The sequence below is a fragment of the Miscanthus floridulus genome, chromosome 17, assembly GCF_019320115.1.
Source record: "Miscanthus floridulus cultivar M001 chromosome 17, ASM1932011v1, whole genome shotgun sequence".
Taxonomy (NCBI): domain Eukaryota; kingdom Viridiplantae; phylum Streptophyta; class Magnoliopsida; order Poales; family Poaceae; genus Miscanthus; species Miscanthus floridulus.
The window spans coordinates 7,233,126-7,250,664 of record NC_089596.1 but is presented as its reverse complement, the minus strand read 5'-3'; the positions used below and the strand labels follow the sequence as shown (position 1 = coordinate 7,250,664).

The 17,539-nt window shown below is 43.8% G+C and overlaps 1 protein-coding gene across 1 annotated transcript; it reads left to right on the top strand.

The window, feature by feature from the left end:
* The first annotated feature begins 3,168 nt into the window (after nucleotides 1-3,168).
* LOC136516502 (myb-related protein 305-like) lies at nucleotides 3,169-4,462 on the top strand. Its single transcript, XM_066509904.1, has one exon. The coding sequence runs from the start codon at nucleotides 3,316-3,318 to the stop codon at nucleotides 4,054-4,056; it is 741 nt and encodes a 246-aa protein (XP_066366001.1). The 5' UTR covers nucleotides 3,169-3,315; the 3' UTR covers nucleotides 4,057-4,462.
* Nucleotides 4,463-17,539: the final 13,077 nt, after the last annotated feature.

Genomic DNA, 17,539 nt, shown 5'->3' with positions numbered 1-17,539 from the left:
AGACGGTAAGACTCTACCGCTTGCACCAGGCCCGCCCTTCATGCATATCTCTCATAAAAAAAACTCACCCATGACCAATCAATTCAACCCAAATTCCATTTTATTTATTTATTTTCAAGAATTTTCAGAAGAATGGTAGCGTCATCCTTAATACACTGATCATTAGTTTTATTGCGCACGAGCTAAATCGATCTCTCTGGTGATTATGACCTCAGAAATTACTGCTTTCACAGAGTCGTGTGCTAAAGATGATGATTTGATAAACAGGAGATCACAATAAGTAGCGAGTGGAATAATATGTTTCTTCGGTTGATTATCTTGTGAATCCGGCGGACATCTTGGATATGACGCAAGCATTTATGCAAATGCAGCTTGCATTCACCACTTTTGCTTGTCATTTGAGAACATATTCCCTCATTATTTTCTTTAGGAAGATAGCAAAGGATATGCTTAAGAACTGCAACATGGCGCTTAATATAAGCCTAGAAAGAACTGTATCGGCTAGAAGGCCTGAAGAGTATCAGATAAAAAATTATGACACCATGTGGTCAAACAAGCTAGCAGCTAAAGTAGAAGATATTTTGCACTTCAGCTAAAACTTATACTCATCAACAGTTAAGCAATTAAGATTATGTCGTAAAACATCCTGTATATGTGTTGTGTAGAGACAATCTGACAACATGATATACATAGAGATTACTTTGATCCACTATTAAAACTTTTAATCACTAATCCACGAGGAATTGATTTTATGTTCTGTGTAGGAAGTTCATGACCTCCAAACTCAGGGTTAAATCCAAAACTTGCTTGCAGCTATCTGGTTATGCTTCTTGTAGTAGAACTTGACCACCTAAATTTAAATCCTAGATCTAGTGGCATGTGCTCGTATTTTTCTAAATTTATTTAAGGGAAAACAATGATATTCATTCAATAGTGCGCCATAACAAACTCAGACTCTTGAAGGTTCAGGGAGAGTGTACACGTGTGCAAGGTAAATGTACATGCATAGGCATGCCTCTAGATTGTGTTTCAAAAAGATAAGACAAAGAAATCCATTCCAATTTTGGCCACTCGAAAACTAGATATCTTTTGACCGTTAAACTATGGAAAATGAACACATCCGGTCCTCTAGTTGGTTTCAAAGGTGAATTTGACTATATATTATTTTCCAAAAATAATAAAACCTAGATTGATCAATAAAATTTCACAGCTAATTCATTATAAATAAAAAATATGATAATCAATAATCTTATTTTCTCAAAATGTAATATTTCTTTTTCTATGCTCTTTTTAGAGTCATTTGGATCTTTATTTGTTCATGTTGCTAGTCTTTTAATTGCTCATAGTCGTGAATTATTTATTTAAATTATCGTTTTGCACTTTAATTTATGTTGATCACAAAATTAGTTGATTGCATGATATGCTTAAGCTCTTGCTTTTTTGAAATAGCTAGTCAAGCAATCAAAACAAAGTAAAACGCTAGCCATGAAATGTCTAAATAGGATTTTTATGTGGTGGATCATGGCATTCGCAAGGTTGGTATCCTTTCCTTCTGCATACAAGAACTGAAGAAGAAGCTAGGACATAAGTCAATAGTTGAGTTTCATAAGTAGAAAGTTCATATTCTTCGGTCATTGGTAAACAACTTTTGGACAATACTCAACACAGTTACGACAAAATATACAAACTCCAAAATCCATACTTTAATTAGACTTAAGTAATTGTTTCAGATCTCCATGCCCTTGGAGTCTATTGGCCTTCTAGTCAAACTCCTGGTCTAATATAGCAACAAAATAATATAATTTAAATATCTAATAGGCACAACATCAAGCAAGAAAAACACCAGAAAATTAAAGGAACAAACGAGGTCCAAATAAGTATAAATAGAGCATCAATTAAATGAGGTTCAAATATTTATCTGATATAAAAAAAAATTAAAAGATAAATTATTTTCTTATTATTTTTAGATAAAAATATATAGAAGCAAAAAAACCACCTTTAAAATCATCTTAATGTCATAATTTGTCCGATTTCAATAGTTCGGTGGTCAAAGACCAGAAATAGTTAAATGGGCAAAAATGGACTTTTTTCTAAAGAAGAAATATATGTCGAAACATTGGCTACAATGAAACCGAATAAACGCTGGTGATCACAACAAAATAAAAACTTCGCTCGTGGTTAACAAGTTTCCCAAACTTAATTAATGATTTGTTGGTGCAAAATATATGTGCAACGACAAACAAGAGTGTAAGACCAAGAGGGTGAGGTGATGAGATGAGGTGACTCTAGAAAGTCCCCAATTGCACAAGTGCTAACACATGATAGGAGCATTTCTCAGTGCGGGGTGCCCATCACTGACCTCACCTCGCACTAGCTTTCCATCGTCGTCTTAGCAGAGCACTCATCCACGATCCAGCTGCTACCCTTGCATTTTGCATTGCCAGATCTACCCCACCAGTAGTAGTACTATACAGAGCACTCCTCTTCCTAGCTAGCAATTCAACTAGCTCTCTTTTGTATATGTGTATATATAACCATGCAGTGTGGCCAGTACAGAGAGGATCTGGTATAAGTAAGCAAGTGTACTCATCAGCAAAAAGCATCCAGCATTCCAGCTAGCAGCTAGTACTAGAATCTATATATCGTACACAAGTAGTGGAGGCATCAATCTGCGGCAGTCCCTTTCTTCTTCCTCTCTCTCAATTGATACTTGATAGGTGCATCGAAGCTTGTTTCGTTGGGTGGCCTTTGTCTCTGTCTGCCGGTCAGCCGCCAAGCTATTAAGTCCATCCAGCGCCAAGCAGCTCACAGATCGGTCGACGACGGGGACAATTCGGAGGGAGGAGGAGAAGGACACCATCAACGCCTTGCCGCTGCCGTAGGAGGAAGATCGAGGAGGCCGATCGACCGATGGACGATCATCATCCTCATCATCAGTCGATGGCGACACCGGCAGCAGCAAGCATGTGCGGCAGCAAGAGCAAGAAGCTGCAGGGTGGTGGTGAGCGTAGTAGTAGGGGCAGCGGCGCCGGCAACAGTCCGCCGGCGATGAGGAAGGGGCCGTGGACGGAGGAGGAAGACGCCCAGCTGGTATGGTTCGTCCGCTTGTTTGGTGAACGCCGGTGGGATTTCTTAGCAAAGGTCTCAGGTTTGCGCGGTGGCGGGTGCATCCCTAAGCATGCATATATACATATATGTATATATATATATATATGTATATAGATGCATGCTTGGGGATTGATGTAGAATGGGCTATGGCGATGGGTGTTAATTAACCAGTTTTTTGCTTGTCCCTCTCCTGCTTCTTCTCTGTGCATGCGCATGTGTCGGCGTACTGATGCAGGTCTGAGGCGCACCGGCAAGAGCTGCCGCCTGCGGTGGGTCAACTACCTCCACCCGGGGCTCCGGCGCGGCCGCATCACCGCCGACGAGGAGCGCCTGATCCTGCAGCTCCATGCGCAGTGGGGCAGCCGGTGGTCGCGCATCGCCAGGAGCCTCCCCGGGCGCACCGACAACGAGATCAAGAACTTCTGGAGGACGCGCACCAGGAAGCAGAAGGCGGCGGCGCAGCAGCAGCAGCAGCAGAACAGCCGGAGCAGCAAGACGGCGTCGGCGTCGGCGTTCTCGGGGTCGTCGTCGTCCGTGACTGCCACCACGTCCAGCTGCTCTGGCTCTCCGAGTCCGAGCAGCGGCGGCTGTGGCACGGCCACGTCATCGTCCGCCGTGACCGAGTCAGCGCTGCGTCAAAGCAGCGGCAGCGGCAGCGGCGACGACGACGCCGAGTTCGACGAGGCATCTACCACCACCGCGGCAAGCCAGCATCAACACCATCAGCAGCAGCAGCAGCAGCAGCAGGAGTGCTACGCCTCGGACCACTTCTGGAACGACATCGCGGCGGCGGAGGCGGCGAGCTACATGTTGATCGACGGCTGGGCAGGAGCCGGTCCCGGTCATCCCGCCGAGCCGCCTTCGTCGCCGGCGTGGGAATACTGCTCGGATTACTCGCTCTGGAGGATCGACGACGACGAGTACTACAAGAAGATGCTTGACTCCTGATCTATTCAGCCATCTGCTTGCATATCGATCATTAGCTTATTTGTTTTTCTCAGCTGTTTAGTCTAGCAGCTATGAATTCAAACGTTTGCCTTTAATTTCGTTGCATCTGTTCGTATGTTATATAATAATACTAAGTACATATGTATTTGCATCTGCATACTGTAACTATATATAGCATATACGTAGTAACTTGAAGCATATGTATATGTATGATACTACTCTGGATCATATTGTATAACATATCAGGACATACATGTAGATCATTATTGTCTTGTGATTTGTGAAAGAATCAGATGAAACTCGACAACAATTGTAGGGTCATGCTGCTTCTATATTTATATATGTAAGATGTATATTCATGTAATAAGATTATAAGCGATGATGAGTTTGAATATGAGATTGACAAGTACATTCTTCAGTAGTTTCTGAGCTCTATATGTTTGCCCTGAATCTCTTGATGCCTAGGCAACCTCTCTACTTATTTCAGAGCTAGCCTGCATATATAGCCTAAAAAAAGATGGTGATCAGCAATTGAATTTTACCTCTTGTGTTGCAGTACGCCGTACGTTTTTTTAGGTGTGAATGAGTTAACTAAGACAATATCATGTCTTTTTACTAGCTAGTTTCTGCTTTGTATTATGACTGACTACATATATAAACTGATGGCCAGAGGATTATATGTAAATGGTGGAAGGAAAATACTGCACATATATGCTTCAATACTGAGTGACTGACCCAACAATTTAACCACCAAATAATTAAATTAAACATGAAGCTAAGGACATGTTTGGATCACGCTTGATATTATAATGAGATAAAATAATTCCTAGGTGATCCAAACATCCACGATTACGAGCTTGATTATAATACTCTAACTTATAGATTATTGTAATCCTAGAAAATCTGTCTAAAACTTACTCCTAATAAGTCCTAACAGGAGACTATAGATGAATGGACAATAATCTAGTACCTATAATCTAGGATAAAAGAAACCTGGATTATTACAATGTAATCCTTCTCACAATTCAGATTCTAAGAATTCAAAAATGATGCAAAACATGCCATAAGGACTTGTTTATTAGTTACAAGTAATCTTGCCGGCTGGTGCTCTGTGTGCATCGAATTCTTTTAATTTTAACCCTTTTTTAATGTAATTTTAAATCTAACACCTCTGATTTTTTAAAAACTAACACTTTTGGCCACGCCTATTGCCCTGGCACGGCCAAATACCTGTGCCGCGCGCATGCATAGTGGCGCGGCACAGGGCTGACGTGGCGGCGACCAGGAGCGTTGACCGCTTACGAGGCAGGGCCTGCGCCAGCGATCTTGGCGCGGCAGTGCCGCGCCAGGGGTCATGGCGCGTCTGGACCAAATAAAACCCCGCGGCCAGTCATGCCAGCCCGAGCAGCAAGCCTGCCCGCCGCGCCCGCCGCCAACCCGGCGGTACCTGGACGGTTTAATCGGAACGCGTCGCGCCGATGGTAGGAGTTATTGTAAGTATTGTTTGACGTAAAATGAATAGTGAAATTGTTTCTATATTTTGTTAAATTTTTCAAGGCCGAATAGAGAAATTGATAAGGCAATTGATATTTTTTTCGTCTTTCATAATACGGTTAACCACCATGTTAACTAATCGATTACGAAAAATTAGATCGGATTAAAACGAATATTTTTTAAGGGAACTTATTTATTTGGCTTTTTGACCCCATATTGTAGGATCGGCGGCGACGCGACCATGGACCCCGGCTTCCTCGACCCCTCGCGTAAGACGCCGACCACCGGTGTCGAGATACCCCAGGACTACCGTTTTTTGAACTAGTTGCTACTTAATCTCGCAAGCAGTGATGTCGCGACGCATTGAAACGAATATGAAGCAAATAACATAAGTTGACAAGCTGCCACATAAGTTTGACTTAAGTTCGACATAACATAACTAAATAAGCCTGCAAGTTTCGGACCCCAATAATAGTTGGACCTAACAAACTAAGACCCAGGAGTATAAGGATTCCTCGGACGCCTTTGTCTCTTCAGATTTGTTGGCAACACATTGGGAGTGTAGCCAACGTCGGTGTGGTCGCATCGCCGGTGCGTATGACTCGTACCCTGCAAGTATGTGATATGCACGATTACTTAGAATTCTTTGTGATCGTTAGTTCATTTAGCCTACGTATTTAAAGAAACTACCTTTGTTAGTACCTGTTATGCTCCTTGGGTGCCAAGTGGGGCACCACCTAGCTGAGACATGCCGATCTCGTCCTGCGGCCAATCTTCCCACTCGTCGTCGTCGTCATCATCATCCTCGTCGTCCTCGATTGCAGGGTCCTTCCCAATGCTATAATGTGGTGGTGTACGCACTGCGGAAGTAGCACCTGTCACCCGCTGAGAAGAGCCAGCTGGCGTCCTCAAAGAGGCTGAAGACGTACCACCCGACCGCGCTGGGAGTGGCGGTTCCTCATAAGGAGTGTCCATGCAGCTCAACTTTTGAGCTAGCTTCCTGCAGCTCTTCTTCACCTTCTGCATAAATAGACGTTAAAGTTAGCGCATTTCACAAACGCATATACACTAAAGAAACAATTTTGGAATGGACTAGTTTATGTTTACCTTCACAAAAGCCTCGAGAACGCCTGGCCCCTGCCCTCTAGACTCGTGAAGCCGGTACGCTGCTTCGTTGGACAGCCTCGACACTTATATCGCCTGGGTTCAGAAACGCGATTGAACAGTTTTAGTATACATAACTAATACCAAATGGATAACAAATTGTACCATTCAAGTATCTTACCACGTATCTTTGTAGCGGGGCTCTCTGTAGCTGTGTGTCCTCTCTAGTGGCAATGTCGTACACATCTTTGATCATATCTTCCTCCGAGTCCTCGTCAATCGCCTCCTCCATGTACGGGGGCTTGATATGTGTCCTCATAGACCTGTGAAGCCAGCGCAGGTACTCGTCGAAGGTGTGCTGCTCGTGTGGAGGACCTGCATGGACCGGCTGTTGTTCCCTGGTCTCCCACAAGTGGATGTGCGCGCTGTGTGTCACGCGCCAATCCTTGGTCTTGTACCTCTTCCTGCGGTCATACCTGCAACAAAACGATTTTAGTTCTACCACACACACCTCTGGATTGTAGCTCTGTTATTAATCGATAACGCACTCGTGCAATACTTGGTTGGTGGAGTAAAGCGGTGGTGGGCAGCCTGTCATTCTTCCAAACTGTCTACAGACCCTGATGGGGAAGTGAATCTCGACCACGTGGAAGAAAATAAAAGGGACATTGCAGCGATACTCCTCTGACTCGTCCCTAGTGACAGGACTGAGATAGTTCTAGAACTCCGGAGCATCCCAAGGACACTAATGCACTTGAACATTTCGTAATTGAGTTAGGCTGTGATATAGTGTAGATCGAACAAGACACAGGTATGATAGTAAAAAGAGCATAACCTGGTGCTGTGTCAGGACGTCGAGACCATCCGTGTACTCCCTGTACTTGCGCCTCGCATTCCCTCTAACTAACTCTGATTCCGTCTAGATAAACAGAGCTGTAGGGAGTGTATCCTACCCGTTCTATTGCTGCATTGAACACGATAATGAATTAGCCATTACTAAACTCATCATATGTAACCATATCGAAGAATATAATGAACCCAAGTACTTACCGGTAAACCCATATTAAGGGGGCCTCCCAACGGGCCATCGTTTCCAACACCAAACCTAGAGTAGGTACGAGCAACCCCTAAGGTTCGCATACCCTGAGGTGCGACGGCAGGCAACGCATAGCTGTCGATACGTCCATGCCAGGACAGCGTTGTCCCAACTGTACGCCGCTATGTTCTCCCACGGCTGGCGTAGTATGTCAAGGAAGATCCAGCTGATGGTGTTGCCCGAGGCGTCTGGAAAGAGGAAAGCACCAAGAAAGTGTCAGAGCCACACTCAAGCAAACCTATCGATCTGAGCCTCCTCAGCATGTGGGTCCAAGTAATCAAAGCGCTCCGTGATCCAGGACGATGAAACACCAGAAGTTTTTCTAAAATTTACCAAAGAAAATGAGACCCGATGGCTGCAGGAAAGCGATACAAATATTAAATAGGCTTGAATTTCTCACTTATTTTTCTTAGAAGCCTCGTTGTCCGGTGGAAGAAAGCTAGTAAACTGAGCCACCAGCTCCCTCCAGTGATCGTTGTCAACTATCCCTGTCACTGGAAGCCCCCCCAACCGAAGGCCTAAAATAGCCTTCATGTCCTACAACGTCAAGGTCATCTCGCCACAAGGTAGGTGGAACGTGTGGGTCTCAGGCCTCCACCTGTTATAAGAATAGAACAACTGTTAGTTGCCTCAAATTTGTTACAAGAAAGTTTACGTACAAAGAATGCACTCGCACCTGTCTACAGCTGTGGTAAGTAGTGCTGGGTCAAGGGGCGGAAGACCGTGGTTGATAACACGGACAAGCTCGAGGAAGCCGGCACGCCTTATGTACGGCACGTAACGCTCGTCCCACTAGTGCGCCCTGGTGTATGTACGGGGCCTCAAAGGAGGCAAGGCCACCTTTGCGTCGTTGTCACTCAAGATGTGTGCTCGGTGCTGGTCATTGAAAGGACCTGGAATGCCGCCTAGAGGGGGGGTGAATAGGCGTTTCTAAAAATTAACACATTTAAATGCAGAAACAATTAGTAAAGGGAGTTTCCAAATTGGAAACTCCAAATAAAGAGTAGTACCACCCCTCACAAGTAATCCACACAGTGTACAAGGTATAAATAATGTATCTAGAAGTTATAACCTACAACACAAAGTTAGAACTAAAAATAAATATTTTCAGCACAGAGCTCTAATACCAGACGTGCCTGGTATGTATACTGGACATGTCCGGTATGTACGGTTTCTGCAGAACAGCCCCGAACTTGCTCCTTTTGATTTCTATCTTCAAACCAAACTGTAGGTACCTACTAGAGATATCAATATACACAGAGAACATACACAAGAGCTGGAGCAACACAAATATCGAATAAAACACAAATTGAGACACGATATTTGTTTTACCGAAGTTTGGACTCATTCGAGTCCTACTCTTCGTTGAGGGGGCTACGGGCGACCCAGCGAATGTCAGCCCGAGAGGGTACCACAAAGGTCACTCTAGCCGGAGTCTTTTCCAACTCCTTTTTCTCCTTCCACTAGATGATTTCGAGGCGGTGGAATCAACCGTTACAAACTTTCCGTGGCACACCATAATCTCTCGGGTGCTCTTCGGCGACGCCTAACCGTCTAGGACCAAAGAGTCAAAGAGTAACAAATGCGAATCATGAGATTGACAATATGCACAAGTGCTCAAGTGGTGGATTGCTCTCTTTTTCAAACCCACAAATGGATTTTGCAATTTGTATCACACACTCACTAAGAGAGGGTTTAGGAGAGTTGGCAAGGCTCAAAAACGTGTGTATGTTAGCAGAATCAGCAACCTCCAAAGGTGGAGGCTTGGGGATATTTATAGCCCCCTTGAAAAACTAGCCATTTTATAGCCGTTGCAATACCGGACACGTCCGGTATGACTTACACTACGCTAACGGTAACTAAGTTACAGTGAAGTTGTGAGGCATCAGAACTCCCAATGAATGCCGGGACTCCCGACCGTCGGAACTCCCGACCCTCAGCAAATTTAAAAAACATGTAACTGAGTTAAAGTTAGTGAGGTGTCGGAACTCCCAACGCATGCCGAAACTCCCGACCGTCAGAACACCCGACTTACGTCGGAACTCCCGACCCTCAAGGCTTTTGAAAACTAGCCGTTGGCCTCTGGTCATACATACCGGACACGTCTGGTATGGCCAGGACAGTGAACCCTCCGAGTCGGTTAAAGTGCGAGATGTCGGAACTCCCGACCCATGCCGGGACTCCCGATCGTCGGAACTCCCGACGAACCAACCTGAGAACAATAATTTTATAGCTGCTGGACAAATACCAGACACGTCCGGTATTGTCAGACCAGCAAAGATAAAGTTAGCTCTTTTGTCGCTCAAAAACTCAAAACTCACATGGGTTGGCTTGAGCACTTATGAAATATTATCTATCAACATGATGCATCCCTCTTAATAGTACGGCATACCTATCAAACTCAAGATCAAAGGAAAAATGAATTTATACCACTTGAGTTGACCTCTTTTGAATTAATGCCGTCTCTTTCAATCTTCATCAAGTAAGGGTGCTAACATGTTGATATTGATCTTTTCACTTGCCATCTTGAGCATGTGACTTGATTCCATTCATCAAATTTGAATAATCCCAAATGTATCAAGTCACTTCCATCAAATACTTCATTATAGATTTAATCCTTCATATCAATATGACCATCTTAGCTTGATTAGTACCTCAACTAAATGCAAGTACTTTCTTCTTCACCCTAGCTAGGTTCTTCGGCCGCCAAGCCGTCGCTTGCCCTTCACCCTTGCTTAGTACCTCGAAGCCTTTCCTTGCTATCTTCACCATCTCAAGCCATCAAGTCACATCTTGCGTTGAATCATCCATTCATATGTATTGTTATCTTTTTCATTTTAATTTAGCAAGCTTCAAATATGAGACCATTCCATATGCAATCCCTCATATCTCATTAACTAATAATCACGAGCTTGCTTTCACATAGTACATGGAAATCCCATAATAAATAAGCCTTCACATGAATTCCATTTGCATTGTTGTCTTGTGCTTGAACTAGATTGTTTATACAACAACACATCATTTTGGCTTTCATTAAGTACCTGTGAGATAACCTATTACCTATCCACACTTAGCAAATGGGTTAGTCCTTTAATCATGTTGTCATTCAATCATCCAAAACCCACTAAAGGGCTAGATGCACTTTCAATCTCCTCTTTTTTGGTGATCGATGACAACTTGATTTAAGCTTACAAAATGATATAAACATTTAAATTTTTGGGTTCAATGATTTATGAGAGGCTCCCCCTTAATATGTGCTTATGATTAGAATTCACAAAATGACCTCAAATGTCAATTACACATACTAAAACATATAAGAGACTCCCCCTAAATCATTGCATCCATGGGGTGCATGTGTGTGTGACAAAGTGAAACCGTGATGCATATGATAATATATATCACACACGAATAAATAGAAAGGCATCACATCAAATATTTTCATTCTAGCATGCATGGTCCTTATGAAAATAAATATAACACATGTAATTCACACATAGCACTCATTACATATTTTTCAAGTCCAGAAACCAGTGATATATAAATAAAGATCATGTCTCAAGAGATATATAGATAAAGCATAAGTCTCATCTCTCACATGATACAATCTATCTCATATCCAAGATACATTAATGAAGCTCAAAAACAAACTACAGCCTGCAGTACATATCTTTAGGTACAAAGATAAGCAAATAAAACTATCCTAAAGCTTTGATCAGTCTCTCTCCCCCTTTGTCATCTATCACCACAAAGGTCCAACAAAGACATACTAAGGACAAAGGCGCTACAAGCTATCACGGAAAGCTGAGATCACTCATCATCATCATCATCTCGACCAGCATCCTCGTCATCTGAGCGTGCAACACTGGCTGGACGAGAACCACCCGCACCAGACGGGTCATAGCCACCAGACCCGTAGTAGCCACCACCACCTATCAGGTCACTCCACCAATCTGTAGCATAGTCGTCTATAGTGCTGGGACATGGCTGAGAGTGAGTAGGCACACGAGCCTGAAGTGGTAGAGTGTCAGGGTGCTTAGGTGCCTGCTGCTACTGTCTCTGAAGGAACTCAGCATACTCTCTATCATATCTGGCCTGCTGCTGCTCCTTAGTCTCCTGCTCACTAGCTGCCTCATCTAATAGTGGAGACCTAGGAGGATCAAGCTCAAGCCTAGAAGCAATTTGCTTCAAGGTTCGAGTATCCTTCATCCTAGCCTCCCTCTCCTTCTGCTGTCGGGTCTAGATGTCCCGACACATCCCAAATATGGAGCTAAAAAGCCTACGGATAGGCGAGGGAGGACTGCCATGACATGAAGTAGAACGTGAAGGAGCACGTGGTGAAGGTGAAGCTCCTACTGGTGCACCACTCTCAGGTGCATCTGCCTCTGGTGCTACTGCTGCTGCTCCTCCTGGTCCTGCTAGAGGTAACCCTATCTCAGGTAGATCTGCAACAATCTTTAGGGCCTTGTGAATCTTATCATACTTGAATGTGTGCCCTGTCACCTACTCAATCATATGCATGATATAAGGAGCAAAACCACAGCCCTTGAGGGGCCTCTCTCCAACACTCCTGATCTCGGACCAAATAAAGTCAAACACGCTGAAGGGCCGAGCATCAGGTGCCATCCTATGGAGTAGGTTCCTAGAGTAATCAGCAATGTTGCCCTTGTCTCCACCCTTATAGTCAATAGTCTTCCTGAACATCCTGTCTAGGTATCTGTAGGTAGGGTGAAGACCTAGAACCTTCCCCATAGCTCCTCTCTCACCACCAGGAGGATACATATATGCGAGCTGCTCAGGAGGTAACACCTACTTGGTGTGGATCCTGTCCCTCTAGAGATCATTCTATGAGAAGCCAAGGTGGGCAGCAAAAACATCATAGTCAACACTGTACCACTGGCCCTCAAGCATCCAGTGCATCCGCCTCTCATCCTCCTCAACGAACAGAGTAGCATAAAACTAAGCTACTACCTCTGTGTTCCAGTCATGCTGGAACTCCATGATCTCATAAACTCCTGTGCTCTGGCAGATGGCAATGGCATGATCAACTGAGGCCTTCTGCAACTCTCTAATATATTGCTAGTCAATCCACTAAGACCTGGCAATCACTAGGTTCCTGGTGAGAATCACACTGGAGTAGAAGTCTAGGTGAAAAGCTGTCTGGAAGCGGTGATCGTGCTAAACCTTAGGTAAGTCCCTCCGATCAACCCTTCGCTCATCTCTAGCTCTCCTGGTCATACTCTTTCCCCTGTAGTCAACTCTGGGAACATAAGGGGGCACATTGGGCAAACGTGTCTCAAAGAGACCATAATGCATCCCCTGACTAGGCTGGTGCTGAACTAGAGGAACTGGCTCCTCCTCCTCAATCTCTTGTGCTTCATCTGAGCTATCACCATCTGATCCTCTATCAGTGCTCTTCCTCTTTCTTTCTTCTCTAGACTCCATTCTGAACTCATCAGTGTTAGTGTCAGAAGAAGAGCTCACTGACCCCTCTGCATACTGAGCTACTGCACTAGAGGCAGCCTTGGTAGACCTCCTACTGGTTGGCTTGAATCCAGGATGCATCTCCTGTCTCGCCTTCTTGTACTTCTCAAGTGCTGGATCATGCCTATGCTTGGACCTCGGCTCCTGTCGTCCACTCATGGCTGTTGTCCTATATCTAAAGATTTTCATAGAATTTTAGATACATACCCATAGCTTATTCTCAAATTGCGATTAGACATAGAATCTTTTATCCATGGTTTTACAATCATCTTGACATACAACTGTCAAAAAGTTTGCAAAACATAGATACAAAAGAAGCTAAGCCTAACAAACAATTCTAGGATAGGATTGAATCAAAGGAGAGCAGAGAGCCTACTCTGCTGGGCCATACCAGACACGTCCGGTAGCATACCGAACACGTTTGGTATGGGCGACCAGCAACCCTAACTAGGGTTCCTTGATTCAAACCATCATGGATCAATTCCAAACTTTGGGCATTGCTTCTATATCACCAATGCAACATATTGACCGAAAGAATTTCAAAATCATGCATTGACCATGTAGATCGGACGAGGTCCGTGATTAGGGTACCTTGAGAGAAGAGATGAGAAGGCGATGAGAAATCCAAATCCCCGTGCCTTCAATCTTGATGCAAGCCTTCTCCAATGCGATCTCCTTTTCCTTGGTGAAATCCTCAGTCGCCCTAGGTGGGAAGAAGGGTGTCGACTGGTTGGTTTGGAGGAGACAAGTCTATTTGGGCCGAAGGGGTACGCTCGGTTTTATAGTCCCGGTCATACCGGACATGTCCGGTAGCATACTAGACACGTCCGGTATACGCGGGCTGGCCCAAGTTATTCCAAAATGTGTTTTCTCTCTTCCAATCCCCTTTTCTATTATTTCTCAGTCCAAAAAGGTATATAATCTTGATCCAAACTGAGTATCATCCCTTTTCTTATCCAATGCCATAAATTGATTTTCTCTTTTCCAAATATTTGGCATATACAAGATTTCGCTTACTTGAGAGAGAGAGAGAGTGAGACATAGTAGATTGTGGACTTAAGAAAGCCATATCATGTGTGATTAGCCAATCAAACAATCAAGGAGAGCTATAATCATCACATGGCAAGGCTAGGTCACAAAGACCAAGATTCAAATAGTTTTTCAAATTCACACCATCTACACATGCTAGTTATGGGTTTTGAAAAATATCTCTCCTATGTCACACAAATGCACATTCTAACATATAAAGGGCCTTAGATGCACTTACAATGTATGTATGTAAACACATACCTTTGCCTTGAGCCCACAAGAATACCACTAAGAAGATAAATAGCATGATGATCTTTATGTTGACCTCAATTGCCAAATAATCATGCTAGATACTTTTTCATCCAAAGAACTACAAAGAATGCTAGATAAATTTGTTAGTCCACAATGGTGCAAAATAGAAGTTTAGCTCCCCCTAAATAAGTGCTTCAAGTAATTTGAATGACTTTCAACAAGCACTTTTATTCTATTAAGAAATTGAGAGCCAATTTTCCATTTTGACCATAAACCTAATAAAATTGCCATATTTACAATTGAGTTCAAGAGATGCTCACAATCCACTTAGTTTTGATAAACCACAATCTTCTGAGTAAATTGAGGATATATGAGAATATATGGATCAAAGACTCTGTTGTAATCTTATTAGTGTTCTGGTTCCTGCAATACTGGACACGTCCAGTAGGTATACCGGACACGTCCGGAATATTTAGAATAGAACCACTGCCTTTCTGTCCCTAGCCATATCAGACATGTCTGGTAGTAATATCGGACACGTCCGGTAGGTGCAGAACAGACACAATTAATTCGCTGCTTGTGATTCTTTGTTTAGCTTTATTATTTATTGTATACTAGCATCTCAACAAATAAATTACTCTACTAGATAGCGATCAAAAGCATCATATGGCAAAGTAGAATTCTTTTTAATTGAATCTAATTAGCCACTTTTATTATTTCACAAATGTACCTATTTATGAACTATAGAAAATGAAATGAACAAGGTGGCTATCCTAAAAGGTTTAGGTACTTGTTACCAATGGTGAGGATGAAATATATGATATGTTCATTGAATTATCTTCGGATCAACCATATAAGGGATTATGATCAGAATTGGTTGATAGATTGAGTGAATATTATCAAATTGCTTGCTCAACCACCCCGAAGGTTTCATCTCATCACCAAGTACCTACATCATTAACTTAGGCACACTTTGGTACCCAACTCTTATTGGGTCCTTTTGAGTTAGTCAACAAGTGCTTAGGCACCCAAATGGCTTTAGCACTAGTTTGTGGTGAACACATCACCTTACTAATGCTAACTCCATTTATGGTCTTCCTAAGCATATCATGATAAACAAATATGTTCGGCTTAGGTGAGTTACCATTTGGGCATTCATAGCTTAGATGCCCTTTTCTTTTACAAGCATAGCATATGCGGCCTTTGTTTGCTCTATGCTTGTTTTGCTTGTATGGACATCTGAAAGGTCCTAATGGCTAGAGGGGGGGTGAATAGCCTAATAAAAATTTCTACAACAACACTTAACCAAATGGTTAGACAATTATGAGGTGAAGCAAGTGTTGCGCTAGCCTACTCAAAATGCAAGCCACCTACCACAATTCTATTTTAGATAGTGTCAATTCACACAAGAGCAATGACACTACCCTATGTTAGTGTGCTCTCAAAGGCTAACTAAAGAGCCACACCAACCAAGCATGCAAGCTCTCACAACTAGCTACACTAAAGAGCTTGTCAACTAGTTTGCGGTAAAGTAAAGAAAGTGATCAAGAGGGTTATACCGCCGTGTAGATGAATGAACCAATCAATCACGAAGATGAATAACAATGATGACCAATCACCTCGGAATCAATGATGAACACAATGATTTTTACCGAGGTTCACTTGCTTGCCGGCAAGCTAGTCCTCGTTGTGGCGATTCACTCACTTGGAGGTTCACGCGCTAATTGGCTTCACACGCCAAACCCTCAACAGGGTGCCGCACAACCAACACAAGATGAGGATCACACAAGCCACGAGCAATCCACTAGAGTACCTTTTGGCGCTCCGCCGGGGAAAGGTCAAGAACCCCTCACAATCACCATGATCAGAGCCGGAGACAATCACCACCTCCGCTCGACGATCCTCGCTGCTCCAAGCCATCAAGGTGGCGGCAACTACCAAGAGTAACAAGCAAAACCCGCAGCGAAACACGATCACTAAGTGCCTCTAGATGCAATCACTCAAGCAATGCACTTGGATCACTCCCAATCTCACTATGATGATGAATCAATGATGTAGATGAGTGGGAGGGCTTTGGCTTAGCTCACAAGGTTGCTATGTCAATGAAAATGGCCAAAGATGTGAGCCATAGCCGGCCATGGGGCTATAAATAGAGCCCCAATCAAATAGAGCCATTATACCCCTTCACTGGGCAAAACGCGCTCTGACCGGACGCTCCGGTCATACTGACCGAACGCTGGCCCTCAGCGTCTGGTTGCCCGATGGACGCCACGTGTCACCAGCTTCAAACACTGTTCGTCAGATTCCAACGGCTACGAAGCTGACCGGACGCTCCGGTCAAAACTGACTGGACGCTGAAGCCCCAGTGTCCGGTCGTTTCCAGTAAGCTCCCCGAGGCATGTTTTTTCTACCGGACGCGTCCGGTCCACCTTGACCGGACACAGACCAGCGTCTGGTGCTCAACCCTACCCATTGTGCCGTCTGACAGCTCGACCGGACGCAGCCCTTCAGCATCCGGTCGCTGAGTGACCCAGCGTCCGGTCAGTAGACCGACGCCAGCATCATTTCGATCAACTCCATTTTAACTCTAACTTCTTCACCCTTGCTCAAGTGTGCAAACCACCAAGAATTTTGCATCCGGCGCAATAGAAAATAGACATTTCATTTTCCCGAGGGACCCAAACCCATCTCAACCCTACAAACACCTTGTGCACATGTGGTAGCATATTTTCACAAATATTATCAAGGGTGTTAGCACTCCACTAGATCCTAAATGCATATGCAATAAGTTAGAGCATCTAGTGGCACTTTGATAACCGCATTCAGATACGAGTTTCACCCCTCTTAATAGTACGAGTATCGAACCTAAATATGATCACACTCTCTAAGTGTTTTGATCACCAAAACAAAATAGCTCCTATGGTTTATACCTTTGCCTTGAGCTTTTTGTTTTTCTCTTTCTTCATTTCAAGTTTAAGCCCTTGATCATCGCCATGCCATCACCATTGTCATGCTATGATCTTCATT

Coding starts and splice junctions, on each gene's coding strand:
- LOC136516502 (XM_066509904.1), top strand. CDS start 3,316: ATGCGCATGTGTCGGCGTACTGATGCAGGTCTGAGGCGCACCGGCAAG.